This window comes from Clarias gariepinus, chromosome 8, assembly GCF_024256425.1.
Source record: "Clarias gariepinus isolate MV-2021 ecotype Netherlands chromosome 8, CGAR_prim_01v2, whole genome shotgun sequence".
NCBI lineage: Eukaryota > Metazoa > Chordata > Actinopteri > Siluriformes > Clariidae > Clarias > Clarias gariepinus.
In genome coordinates, this window is record NC_071107.1 from 35620123 (window position 1) to 35635044 (window position 14922).

Here is a 14922-nt window from a genome sequence, read left to right on the forward strand (position 1 = left end):
TCCGATCATCTATATTATCTGTACAAACTAAATCCATTCCACTGTATTAGAACATCTAGTCATTGCTACCACATTTTATTTTACAGTAAGGCTTTTTTAAAATGAATAACAAAGTATTAAACAATTTAAAAATCATTTTTTCTTAATCTTTGATTCATTACAAGTGTACATGTTTCTAACTGTTTAAGGAACAGAATTTGTGGTGTTTTCATTTCAATTTAGGTACTGCCATGCAATGAGTTACATCTATGATCATTTGTGCCGTAGGGGTTAGCGCACTGGTGATTGTGGCTCTAAAAGACAGCGTGGACCACCAAGCTCTGGAATTTGGACGAGGCTTTAGCTATATCAAGCCCCTTTCAATCAACATGCTTAATGTTGGCAATGCACTGCTGGAACAACTTGTGAGCTTCTTCTATTACTTGATAAACTCAAACAAGGAAATTATATTGAGCACATTAAAAATTAAACCGGAAATAATGGAACAAATGAATTCTTTGGATTGTTGTAAAATTTAAAATAAACATTTTACAACAAGTTTAATGTTTAAGAAAGCGCACAATACTGAAACTTTTTTCTTCTTCTTTTTCTGCACAAACAGGAGGCAGTAGCATCAAGAGAGTGCTGCAATGTCACATGCACATGTAGTGGTAATTTTGGCACCTTGGGACCATTCGGGCCTCCGGGGATAAAGGTACACCTGGTGTTATCTTTGGCAGGCTTTTTTATTATAATTATAAAATTTTTAGGATGATGAACGAGTATATATAATACTGAAATGGTATTTTTTAAATATGCTGTAGAGAACAAATCACACACAAAAAGGTTGTACCAAGAACAATCACACCACACCCATTTATACCACAGAGCCTATGGATTCTATAATCTGATTGGGCAGAAGGGTTCTAATCACATTAGATCAAAAAGTGACATTCTTGTTTATTTGTTTATTCTTAACAGTGCCAGTGATGGCGAATGTGGATCACTAAATGTTTTATAGCTGAATCTATTAGGCCTTAGTCCAGTCTCACATCCAACCATAAAAAAGCAAAGCTTCACTGTGTTAGCAAACTTAAAACATTTACAACTTTTATGTTTTTTATACATTTCTAAAAACAGCTTATTAAACTAGTTTGACCAAAACAACAGGTTAGTTTTGGTTAGGTTTGGTGTGGGTAAGAGACACTGATGGAATTTATTAGACTCACACATACTTGCTATGATTCTGGACACCCTAAGAAATGTCCTAGGATTACTCAGGACTAAGCAATTGGACACATCTGTGGGATAATTCAGAACATAATGGACTCTTAACAGGGTAACAGAAATCCAAAAAAATCTCAGTATAATGGTGGAATCCTTACCTGCCAGGAGGGGTAGCGTACAGGGGGCACCCTAAGAAACTAGGGGTCACTAAAAATGCTATGTCAGTTGAAAAGGTTGAGGGCCTAGTAAATTACGTAGGGCCCAGAATCTCTAGCGGTGCAGAACTGACTTTCTTATTATGATTCCAGCCAAGAGATCTCTTTATTCTATTGTTGGGTTCTTAAACTTTTATGTGTTTGAAGTGATTCTCCGACTTTTCTGAATTTAAAGGGAGAAAAGGGACTAATGGGTCGTCAAGGAATGTCTGGAGATGAAGGAAGCCCTGTAAGTATCTTATTACCACTGCTTACAGTATATACTGTATAAGATCAAACTACAATGACTTGACCATGTGTCATGATGGATACTAATATTTCTTGCTGTGGCCAGGGTGTAAGGGGTGAGCCTGGTATAAACGGAACTCAAGGACACCAAGGCTGCCCTGGAAAAAGAGGCATCAAGGTACACCATGCTAGGAACTTAAGATTTTACTTTGCTTTGACTGCTACAGATGTATTGTACTGTATAACCATTTATAGGCTGTCAAGCTGATATTCCAGCAATTCTCTTGCAGACAACAATCTAAACAAGCTAGTCTTCTTACAAAATCTATATATCCATAAAAACGAATCTCCATGAATTCATGCAGAAATATAAAACATGCATTTGTCCCATCAAATCGTTAACTTTTTTTTTTTTTTCCTTTTTCTCTCCAGGGGGCTATAGGACACACCGGGAACCGAGTAAGTACCAGGATAGCTCTTCTTTTCCCCGTTTTATCACCATGTTTGTGCAGAAACTGACTGTGTGTTATTTGTTCCTAACAGGGAGAAGATGGAGAGTTTGGTTTCTCTGGGGTTGATGGTGAACAGGTGAGCTTCTATCCCTTAAATACATTATACTCTATATACTTGTATTCTTGAACTTAGATCTTTTAAATTCCATTACATAACAGGCTTATAGAGCTAGCTAGTCCTGGTCCAGGGGATCATTAATCATTTCCTAAATTAAAATGAAAGTAACTTAAATGATGTAGACTAAATAAAAGAAACAGGAACAAATGTTTTACTGAGAAAGGCTGCAAAGCGGCTAAAGGCACACTTTTAAAAAATTGCTTGTTTATGAGACATTAGCAGCAACCTTATTTCCCTTCTTGTCTGCTCCGACTGCTCAGCAATTACCATCACCAGTACACTAATCAACAACCTGATCATTCTTCCTGGTTCATGCCTTAAGTTAGATATTTTTATGATTGAATGATTCATAGGTCACATAGGTCAACCAATTCCTCAAGCCTATATTAAAAATAGAATAACATCAGGATCATAAGAGAATATGAAGTAATGAAGAGTGGCACGGTGCTAGTTTTGCAACCAGAATGCTGCGAATTTAAATCCTAGGCCTACAAAGGAGAAAGAGAGAGAGCTGCTGAGCCCCTAAGCAAAAGATGCATTATAAATCTGAGTGATTCTCTGATACACTGTATTGATTTTCGGTCATGAACAGGGTGAGCAGGGTGCAACCGGAGCGGCGGGACCGAAGGGAGATCCAGGACGTATAGTAAGTACAGTACAATATATAAAAAATTCCTTTATTTGGAACTCCATTAAAAGGTTCAGTTTAAATATTATAAATATGAATAAATATTTCATAATCATTCTAAGAGTTGTTTTATTTATGTCTTGTGTCTGTTTGCAGGGTGTAAAGGGTGTTAGAGGAAGTTCCGGCCCAAAGGGTGAACGTGGTGTGAGAGGAGATCCTGTGAGTCCTTTAAGAGAATTACATTTTTATAAAAAAAAAAAAATAACAGTGGTTAAATTAAATCTAATATATTCTTCAGAACCATATTATTAATAGTACCACAAATGCTCCTTCTTTAAATTGTTTTGCTTTCATGCTCTATTTATTCTAAGGTTTTCCTTTTTTTGAATTTTATTAGATTTTAATTATTTAATGACTAAAACATTTAAATATACTTAACCACAACATGAACTGTTTGGAATAACTGAGTATGTAAATAATAATAATAATAGAACGTAAATTGTTTTTTCAAATAATAATTAAAGGTTAGCATTTAATCTTTGGCACTAAATATTGGTTAACAGGGAATACCTGGAGCAGACAGCAATGTGCAAGGTCCAAAGGGTGAGCTGGGATACGCCGGGCTTCCTGTGAGTGTTTGCGTCTAATTAATCAATCTTATAGAATCAAAAATCAGAGTTTGACTTATTATATAACAATATTAAAGGGAAAATCCAAACAAAACCACTTATACAAATGTTTGTTTTAAAAAATGATAAATTCGACTATCTTCATGTCAGGGTGACCAAGGCCCAGATGGAGCTCGGGGTCAACCTGGCGAGCGTGGCGAGAACGTAAGTAAACTACAGCTGCGGCTTTAACGCGGCTTCTCCGCTAATGTACCGATGTTTAGTTAAAACTTAACAGGACTTTTTTTTTTTGGAGTGAGGTTTCGGCAGTGGGAGCGCATGGCCGGTGTTGTTGCATGGGTCATGGGTTTTATTGCTCATGGGAAAAGCATGCAACAGCAGGAAATATTTGCAGTGCAAACATGAATTCTAAGGAATTCTGAGGGAGTGCAGTGATGTCTCATTTCTTCTGCTTTACAGGGCTTTAATGGGAGGAAAGGACCACCAGGATTGCCGGTAACGCAATTCCTAATTTTAGTGTAAAAAATTAATCAGTCTTTTTATTTTATCTCATTTTATTTCATGCATTTCTGTTTCATTGTATTCTCTTTCACAGTCACTGCTAAACCATTATGCTTTCATATTTTTTTTATTCCATCTGTACTATTCCTTCTTATTTTATTATACAGTATTTTGCATTATTCTACTTCATACCATTTTGTCCGCTTTCACAGTGACCATTCTGCTTCATTTCCATTTTGTTCATTATCTTTATTCTATTCTCCTCTAAGATCATGTATACATTTTCCATTAGATAGGTTTTACTGTCCGGTTTAACCAAATCATGCCAGGCTTCCAAAACTTCGATCACATGACCATCAATTTTCTGTTATCTGAGAGTAAAACTCTTCTGATAGATTTTCTTTAACGTGTATCTTCTTAACATATAACATATGTTTTTTTTTTTTTATAACATTTAACACTTTTCACTTCTACTGTATAAATTCCAAAATCATATAAAGGATTAATATATTTTAGGGTCCTACCTCCACTGAACAAGGAGAACCTGGAAGTGTGGGGCCTGCTGGACATCCAGGGTTGAGGGTAAGAACTCCAAGTAATCTTAAAACATAAACATAACACTGCTTTTCCTCGACATGTTGTATTTATTATAATGTTATTTCAATGCACAAAACTACAGACACACAATAATACCATCAGCAATAATAATAGTGATTTGTCACTGTCCTTGTGTCTTTGTATCAGGCATAATGTATCTCTCTCTCTCTCTCTGTCTCTGTCAGGGTCTTCCTGGGAGAAATGGAGGCAAAGGAGAGAAAGGTGATCAAGGTCACCCTGGAGTTCTGGTAGGTCCAAGCTGCTCCTACTGTATAATATCTGTATTAATATAACTATTATAGAAAAATATTTAATATTAGCACCAGTTCATCACACCACACACACACAAATGATTAACTTATGATTTGTTTTTATTTTAAATATATGAAAAAGGGTAAACCACTGCTTCAACACTTATCAAAAATTTCTAATTTAATTGACAAAATAGATCAGACTACCAATCCTAAGATATATCCTAAGAAGGGCTGTAGCTATCAAATATTTTAGTAATCGAGTATTCTACCAAAAATTTAATCGATTAATGGAGTAATCAGATAAAATGTTATTTTGCTTAATTAAACAGCAATGTAAAATATATAAGAGAAACAAGGATTTTTATTTTATTCTTTTCTTTTTAGAAAAATATACTTTTATTTTTTAAATGCATACAGCATTTTATCAAAAATAAACACTGTCATTATTTACCATATAAGGAATAGCTTCAAGTTGACTGAGATGAATTAAGTGCATTACAGTGAAATACATTATTATTTTAAAGCCTTTTCTCTCTCACTGTTATGCGCTAAAATGCCTCCCTGCCACAGATTGCCCTCCCCTACATAATCTCTATCAAATATTATATTAGAACATAAATTCATAGATTTATGATTTACAAATTACAAATTGCACCAAACGAATTTGATTATAAAATAAGCAATATAAAAAAGACATGTTGTATAGGGAAGAAATATATAAATTATTTATATTTTTTTCATAAACAACATGTATATTTTTATATTGCTTATTTTATAATCAAAATCCTTCTGTGTAATTTGTCATCATAAACAATATTTATTTAGTGTAAACATTTCGTATTACATGACAAACCCCTGCAAAATAAATGTGCCACAAAATAAACATTATATGAGAATTTGTATTACGTGTCTTAATTTTCGTGTACTAATTTGTCACGTGCCTAGAGTTAATTATACTAGTAATAATATATTTTATAATAATAAAATGAATTTTTGATTGTGATGTTCTAATATATTTTATAGAGATTATGTAGGGAGGGGGCAATCCGTGGCAGGGGGGGGGCATGAAATTAATTAAAAGAAACTATGAGGCAGAAGATTTTGCCTCGATAACTTTTTTGTAATCGAATTACTCGAGGAATCGTTTCAGCCCTAAACTGCATAATTAATGAGTTTAAGGAACGCATATCAATAGATATGGATACAATTTCATAAAAGAAATTTATATTCTATAAAACACATTTTCTGAAATCTATGTACAGTATTTCCAATTGTAGTGGTTTACTTTTATATGGTACAACTGGTGCAATGGTGTAACTGCTTTATCATCGTCTTCCTGATTGTACAAAACCATTCAAAAGTCTGGACACGCCTTCTAACTTCATGGTCGTTCCTAATTATTATTTCTTTCTACCCTGTAAAACAATACTGAAGGCATTTATCCAAAATACACAATAATCTCCTTTGAACAGGTGATATTGAGATGTTTATCTGCTACTTCTGCTCTGTAAAGCTTCATAACGGCTCTAATCTGAGGTGCTGGTTGTTAATTGGTGATTTTTGAGGCTGGTGACTCTAAATGAACTTCTCCTCTGCAGCAGAGCTCAGTTTTGGTCTTGCTTTCCTGAGAAGGTCCTCATGAGAGCCAGTTTCATCATGGAGCTTGATGGGTTTTGAAAACACGCTTGAGGGTTGTTTGCTATAAAAATTACTGAACAGTTAAATGCTTGTTGTTTTATTCAGGTTTAAAGACAAATAAAATCTTCGGACTGATATTTCTTTTGGCCAAGCAGCCATGGTGAAAGCAGATGTGACCCACCTATTTTTTGTTTATATAAAATTAGGTGTAAATTAAGACTGTTCTTTGGAATCATAAACACACCCTAGCATTTGGTCATTAGTATAATATTGTTTTTAGCTTATTTTGCATGACGATGACATGAACCGAGTTTTGTGCGGCCCATAATTACTGGAATATCCACAATGACAAATCAACAGTTTAAACTCCTTGGATTGTTTATTTTCACTGATATTGCTCAGTAGGCTCCAATTACAACATAAACTGAATTTAAATAAGCATTAAATAGAAAACACTATAGTTAATTTTAAATAAAGACAATGTTATATTTTGCCTGGACCATTGTTGCACTTTGTCTAAGACTATTTAAACAGGCCACCCTTACTTTAATTAGGGCCCAAGCAGGACGCTCTTGTTTTCCTAAGTTTTTTTTTTTTTTTAATCCTTTTGGGCTTTTTGAGGTTTTAACATGCTGAAAACCTATGAAAATTGGCAGACAGGTTGGAATCTGCTGCCATTAGGATGCCTGAGAGTTGCATGGCCACACGAGATTTTGGTGCATAAATTTTGGTGCACACTTGCACATACAGTATGCACACAAAACTCGGTACACATTTAGAGCTCATTGAGCCGAACAACTTTCGCACTGAGGACGCAAAATTGCAGAGAGATTTCACAAACAGATCAGCCGTGACGATGCCTTAAACCTGGGCTGCAAAATAATTAATAAAACAAAATAATATTATTATAGCATTATATTGAGTGACATCAAAGTGTGATGCTTTTTTTCTAGCGTCTGCGGCCTATTGTACACACATACACGCACAAACACACATTACAAATGTTAACACTCTCACCGACGCACACATACACAAACACACTCATATATCACACATATACACACACCCCTCTCTCTCCCACTCTCGCACACACACACACTAACGCACTTAACACATATTTAGGGCCCAAACTGATATCAGCCTTGTATAGTGCGTGATGTGTGCAAGCTGTGCGGTGCCCCCGGGTGGCGATGGCACAGGGTGCTTGGGCCCGTCATCATTGCTTGCAACTATATTTTCACATTAGTCCCTATTAGATAATTTAAAATTTTGATATTTACTCTACTATTGATAAATACATATAAAAGGCTGCAGGAAGAGCAAATATCTCTCACACTCCGATGCTCAAACTGATCAATCAGCCAGTGACCAGAATTGGCTGTTTTCACCTTGATCAGCCATGACCGAAAACACCATGTGCGCGAATAAGTCTTGAAACATGCACGCATAAAGCTGCGCGTTCTCACAAAAAAGTTGTCTGCATCGTGTTTGCAACTGCTCAAAATGCGCTCACAAAATGACATATGACATATTAAAACGTCATCGTTCCTACAGGTGGCGCACTCTTCACACAAACTATTCACCCTGGCATCCTGTGTTGTAGGAGAGAAATATTTGTTTAGAAATAATAACTATGGTTAATAACAAAGACACGCGCTGCCTAGTAACAATGTAGCTTAATTTAATCTTAAGTTCAACATTAAAGTCTTGCGTTTAAAGTAATTTAACATTGAATTTAAATTAGAAAACCGATGCTATAAGGAATGGGTTACACTTAATCCCTCATGTTTGGTTCAGGTGTAAAGTTTTCGCATAAAGCTATTCAGAACAAAACTTTTGAGTTATGACTGAACTTATTTTTTAAGGTCTTAAAATTGTAACCAAATCTAAAAGAAAAATTTTAGAGCAAATTGGGATATTTATAAAATCCTGATACTTACAGAATCAAAATATTAATGGAATCTATCGTTACAATATTGTATGGGGTTGTGACCGGTGATTCCCATCCTTAGTTAATTGCAGTTATACTTTTTAGTGCTACACCAAGTGCTCCATGGAGCCGTCTCAGCAGCCGCATTGCTAAAATCTGGTCGCAAACAACTCCGTAAGTTCGAGGCATCGACCCTCGTCTTCCTATAGCGCCTTCGTCTTCTGTAACACGGCTTTTTCAGTTTGTTGTCCTTATTGATTAACTGCTCAATAAGGACTAATGCTAATGCCGCTCTAATGACCCGAATGGAACCAGTTGGCCCATCAGTTGGGATCTAAGAGGGCCGCACTCACTATGGTGAAGCACAAGCACGTTAGTGTATGTGAGCATGTGGCTCAGATCTACAGTGCAACAACTTGCTTCAGTCTAAGTTAAACTTAACTAGCTTAAGTTATAACACCATTTTTACATTTAGGGCGTCGCCAAGCCGTGGCCTACTTCATCAAATATACACGACAATAAGCTTAATCTACATACACACATTTCCTAACCTGAAAGTGATATTTACAATCACTACAAACACTACAAATAATACACACAAATGATGTGGCAATCATATAATGGCCAAAGTTTATCTTCATGTCATTTCCTTTTAAAAATAAAACAATCAGGAAAAAATGGACAAGTTCTCATTTTTTGGTGCCAAGATTCACACAGTGGAAAAAGATTTATTTTCACTTTAGCTAAAACCGCCTGTATGCAAACGTTTAGATTTTCTTCATGGTTTCTCCTCAGGGCCTGTACGGTGCAGTTGGGGATAAAGGAGTGAAAGGAAACCCAGGACTGAGAGGGCCACGGGTAGGTCATCCACTGTTTCTGTTCCCAAAATATCAGGGAACTAGCCTCAGAAAGAAATGCATTGTTCTTGCTCAAACAGACATTTTTAGATGGTCTTCAGAGAGGCAAACAAAACACAATGAACCATACTGTAATTTAATATAATTTTCCGGCTTTTGCACAGAAGCAGCGAAGCTTGACTTTCTTAGTCTGTGGGTGCCATTAAGAAACCAGTAGTTAACAGTGAACTTGAGCAATAGATTTTTTAATATTATAGTAGAAATATGAGATAGACTAGCCCCGAATAAACAGAACTGGTATATTTCATGAAATGAGACTGGTCAGATAACTAGCACAGGAAAGTAAAACATTTTTTCCAGAAGAAAATATCTAGGTAGGAATAAAAATTAAGTACTAATACCTTGTCTGAAGGGCGTTCAAGTCAAAGCAGGACTTTTAAGTGTAGAATAACAGAACACAGTACGAAGAGTAAAAACTTGCTTTATTTCTCTATATTATCCCCTGCTACACTAATGCACTTCTCCGAGTGTTTTATTAGTGCTTGGATACCATCAAGGTAGAAAGTTGTCTCAGTACGTCAGAGTCATGACCAGACTTCCCAGGCCTCCTTTAATGATCCAAACATGTAGAAATGCCTTGGAGTGAGGAGTGAGGTCTGGGCGATGTGGCAATAACTCCCAGCCGAGACCCCGTAATGTGCGAGAGGTGCTGGTAAATGATTGTGTGTCCACAATCACACAGACAGATGCATCTCTATAAGTCATTGATCCAAGTCAAGTTATCCATCAATTTTCATGGTTCAGGCGTTCCACTCGCCGAATGTATAAGGGAACGAGTCTTATCACTATAATAAATAAATAATAATTAGCAGTTAAATTAACTGAAATAGGGCTATGCTATAAAATCAAATCTGAAATCCTGAGTCAAAATGATTTTCACAAACACATTTCTCACTATTCACATCAATTTTAGAATTTATTTCTAGCCCATTTCGCTACGTACAGTATACAGTATACCATCTATTATTTTAGTGACCGCATGCCCTCGAGCTGGCACAGACTGCACAAGTCCAAAAGCTGATGAAAAGTGCTGGAAAATCAGATTTAAAAAATATATATATTATTATTATTATTATTCAGTGGCTTTAACTCTTTAAAATGCTTTAAACTCTTCTCACACTGTGTGTATGTTTTCTTCAGGGTCCAATAGGTGACATGGGCAATAAAGGTGACAACGGAATGGAGGGTTTCAGAGGACCACCGGTCAGTATTTCCTTATTTTAAATAAATTTACTATTGAAATAAATAGCCAGAATGAGAAAGACAAACATTAGGGAACTGAAAGAACACAGAGAGCGACGTGCAGTTTAGAAGTTTAAAGGAAACACAATGTGGTCTATTTACTGTAGAATAAACCTGAATAAGAACATCATCACAGCCACAGAGGAGCAAACAGGCGGTGATGTTTCTAATGTTTTGACACAAAACCAAACTGAGTCAATTCAAACTTTTTCTGTATTTTAGTTTTACTCGTTCATTATTTTATTAAATGACTTGGATTTTAACTCCCGAAAATGGCACAAACCACCATATGTAAATTGAAAACCTGACTTCAGCTGTATCAGTCCTCTGCACACCCTGGTTGAAAATCCCTTTGCATGATGTTTTGTTTCTTGTGGGTTTTCTTCAGTAGTTTTCACCTCTCTATACTGTATGCACACGGTACTGTAGTAAAGCAGAGTATTTTGTAGCACGGAAAAAGATTTTCATATTCATAAATTTTTCACAACATGGTACAGTGAGTTAGACAGCAGATGTCATTTTATCATTAGTTCCATGAATTAAAATTATGTTACAATTGTTGGAAGTTTTGCCTGAGATCAGAAACTGTACAAGGTTTAAGATGATGGTTGTCACAATAATTACCAGAAAAGTAAAACTAATGAATGCTTTTCTGTTAAACAGGGCAACACTGGTGCAGACAATTACGGACCTCCAGGACGTAAAGGACATAAAGTACTGTTACATTTTCTCTTTTAAGCATTATTATTATTATTATTATTATTATCATCATTATCAAAATTGTCAGTTTACTGTCAGTTTACTGCAAGCAAAATAAAGATTTTTTTTTATTTTATAGAAAAATCATAGCTCCCTATAAAAGTATTGGAACAGCAAGGCCAACTATTTGGTTTTTAATGTTTTTTTTTTATTTTTATTATTATCAAAAAAATTAAAGAGATGATCAATCAAATTTTAGGCATCCCTTACCTGCGCTATGCACCATTTGTTTGAACTCACTTATTTTTCAAGTGATCAAAATTACTGGAACATTTGCCTGACTAGTGTTTTTTTTTGTCCAGGTATGCCATTGTTTAAACATCCAATAGCTCTATTAGCATCTAATTTGTTATTAAAAGAATAAAGACCAGAGAGCCATTGTATAAACATTGGGCATGTCCTATACAAAAGCTTGCAATGTCTTGTAAAGACTAGAAACCACTGGCTAAAATGTGAATCACATTGTTTCCTCCATGGGAACTGAGATCACGATTCTCTGACACCATTCTCGTTTTTTCAACCAAAATATTTATTGCACTCAAGTAGAAAAGCTCATGATGTCTACAGACTTTTAACTATACTAAAGTGCTGGAAATAAACGTCTATTCCAAAACAAAATAGCTTGTCCTTATTTTAGAACCCTGAAAGTAAATAAAGTGAATAAATGAAGAACAAAAAGTAAATAAAGGTAAAAAAAAAAAAAAAATGAATTATTATCATTTTTATTATAATCAGTATATTTAAATGGTTTAGGTAGTTTTAAATTAAGTACAAACTGTAAGTTACGATATACAATTCATTGCAGTAAAAAGTTTTATTCTAGCACACTTCTAGTATAATTCTAATATAATTCTAGCAGTTTTCGGTCTGGTTTTAGAGTCTCTGGGTAACAGCTAGAGGTAAGGCCTCAGGTTCACTGACACAAGTGAACTATTAGTAAATTATATCCCTATAAGAATTGTATATGTGCATCCCTGTTCAGACAGTAAAGTGCGAGCAAGGACATAATAGACAAAGTAAAAAAAAATTCTCTGGTCTGCCAATGAAGGTGCCATGTTCTAAACTGTACAACACATTTAGGTGCAAACTTTACAAAACTAAAGCAGAAACTAAGATGATCAATTAACTCATATTTATCTTTTGCACTTAAACCCAAATGCCGTCACTAGTCCAAAAACTAAAAGACGTGGCCTTGTCGTTCCAGTACTTTTAAACAGCACATATTTTCTTTATAGATCTTGGGATTTATTGTAAATGGTTATGACCAGCTGATCACAGTAATCATTTTTGTCACTTGCAGGGAAACCCTGGTTTTCCTGGATATCCTGGTTTGCCGGTAAATCTTTTCCACTTTCTTTTAAATTATTTAAAATATTTTTTGTTTTTCATACAACACATCTAAAACATGTTTTTTTTTCTTCTTTTTTCTTTTTTAATTGAAGGGTGAAGATGGAAATAAAGGATCGAGGGGAGGAATAGGACCCAAAGGACACCGGGGACGTCCGGTAAGGTCTCATAGCCAAGCTATAACAGTGATTAATATTAAATTAGAGGCGTTATGTTGATGTTGCTTTTATATACAAAAATTACCAATAATTAAGTGATTTTTCTCAGCGTAATTACTACAAAGATGTAAATAATTATGGGTTTGTATTACTGTAAATAGGGAAACAGCGGAAACCGGGGACCTTCTGGAGAACCTGGAGATAATGGGATGATTGGACCTCAGGTCGGTAACTCCTAATGATAATTAGTTCAACTGTCAAAAATATCTTTGTTAAAACTAATTAAATCATAAAACTAATTGAAATTGGGAGTTGGGCACTATATTTTTTACTTCTTTTTTTTTCGTCTTGAAGGCATAACAGCTCACAGCTAGATGGCATTCTTTGTTCAGGCATAATTTACACAGAAAAGAACTCACTTCATCCTACAACCCAGCCTTTATTAATTAATTTCATTCAATTTTATTTATCTCATTTTATATAGTCATTGTTGCAAAGTGTATGTAGTAGTCCAACTACCAAATAAAATTGCGAAATCTCACAACTTACAGATGTAAATGTGTCTAATACCTAATCTTGTTACAAAATATAATTTATTTTTTCTGTGGAAAAAAAATTATATTAATTATTAATGGCTGATCTAAAATACTTTATGTAATACCTTTTTGTACTTTAGGGTCCTAAAGGATCACCAGGAACCAGCGTGAAAACTGTAGGTTCTTATAGTTCACCTTTGATTCTACAGTCGTCTATAAAACATGAGCATTTACATTCTGTTTAACGACTCGAGCGCTTTGCTCTGTTCTGTCTTCTAGGAATGTGGACTTGTGAATTATGTGCGTGAAAACTGTGGTAAGTAAAAACTGCATTAATGTATTAATATAATAGGATTACTACCAAATTTTTTGCCTTTACACATGTTAAGCTATTAAAATGTTAAATTAGAATTTACAAAATATAAAATAGTGATCATTCTGACCTGTGTCTCAGTAACATGTTTTATAACTGTTTATTATTCATAATTAATGTTCCTGCGTTTCGGCAAAATAATTTCAATAATTTTAAACTTTCTTTAACAGCTTGCTGCGCAGGTAAGACCACAATCTTTCTCTCTCTCTCTCTGATTTATAATCATGCCATATGTCTCCCGTACGTCCGGCTTTCTGTCTGTCCATCCATTTGTCGACCAAACCACAGTATCTATCCATAGCCTTATTCTATATATCTGTCCTGTCTATTCAACCATACTGTTAGCCAAATATTGATCTATCCATACAGCGATCTGTCCATTTTTCCATCTGTCTATCTCTGTCTATTTATGGTTCAACCTTTCATTAATCCATCTATCCATCCTTTTGTTTATCTGTATATCCATCTACCCCTTACGTTTGCCTTTTATGGAGTTTAGAGTGCTTTGCTAAATCTAATTTATCTGTGCTGTAAACATGTTTCGTAAGGTGACTGGCATTCAACATACACTATGCATGAGGACTAATACACCCAGCAACACTTTGGTAAATCTGAGAGCATCCTAGAGTTTAGAGCAGCAGTGAAAACATTTACAAACAACTCAACTGGATGGTTGATAAATTATGCGAATCACAGTAGAACACCGCTGAAACATTTCAGGACCAAAAAAAAACAAAAAAAAAACGGCCAAAACACAGCATTGGTGTTGAAAAATTGCCATGTCAGCATTATACTGTCTCACTTCAAACAACAATCGTTTTAAATTTAAAATATTCATATTTCTTTATGATGAAAAATATGGTGTAAATTTCTAGAAGCATATGCCCTTTAAACATTGTTGCTTAAATAGTTTTTTTTTTTTGGTAAAAGCTTGAAAAGCAAAAAGATCTGTAGTGTCAGTAACCTTGTCAAATTCATGTTGCAGTAAAAATGCAGTTTTGCATTTTTTTCGAATAATATACTTTTTCAGGTTTACGTATTTTCACGTAAAACCTAAATTGACAAAGCTTCATCTGAAGATAATGAAAAGATTTAAATAATAAAAAAAAGTATATATAAATGTGTATGCATATT

General features: G+C 34.8%; 1 protein-coding gene across 1 annotated transcript in view; it reads left to right on the top strand.

Annotated features, from left to right (window-relative positions):
- Positions 1 to 14922, top strand: part of LOC128528954 (collagen alpha-4(VI) chain) — a 35643-nt gene that overhangs the window by 11999 nt on the left and 8722 nt on the right. Inside the window, exons 14-35 of the mRNA XM_053502171.1 lie at positions 268 to 404; positions 602 to 694; positions 1597 to 1650; positions 1756 to 1827; positions 2082 to 2108; positions 2193 to 2237; positions 2872 to 2925; positions 3064 to 3126; positions 3471 to 3536; positions 3687 to 3740; positions 3996 to 4031; positions 4554 to 4619; positions 4820 to 4882; positions 9252 to 9314; positions 10514 to 10576; positions 11279 to 11329; positions 12675 to 12710; positions 12817 to 12879; positions 13041 to 13103; positions 13556 to 13591; positions 13695 to 13731; positions 13959 to 13970. Coding sequence (XP_053358146.1) covers positions 268 to 404; positions 602 to 694; positions 1597 to 1650; positions 1756 to 1827; positions 2082 to 2108; positions 2193 to 2237; positions 2872 to 2925; positions 3064 to 3126; positions 3471 to 3536; positions 3687 to 3740; positions 3996 to 4031; positions 4554 to 4619; positions 4820 to 4882; positions 9252 to 9314; positions 10514 to 10576; positions 11279 to 11329; positions 12675 to 12710; positions 12817 to 12879; positions 13041 to 13103; positions 13556 to 13591; positions 13695 to 13731; positions 13959 to 13970 — 1254 coding nt within the window. The remainder of the gene's footprint in view (positions 1 to 267; positions 405 to 601; positions 695 to 1596; positions 1651 to 1755; positions 1828 to 2081; positions 2109 to 2192; positions 2238 to 2871; positions 2926 to 3063; positions 3127 to 3470; positions 3537 to 3686; positions 3741 to 3995; positions 4032 to 4553; positions 4620 to 4819; positions 4883 to 9251; positions 9315 to 10513; positions 10577 to 11278; positions 11330 to 12674; positions 12711 to 12816; positions 12880 to 13040; positions 13104 to 13555; positions 13592 to 13694; positions 13732 to 13958; positions 13971 to 14922) is intronic.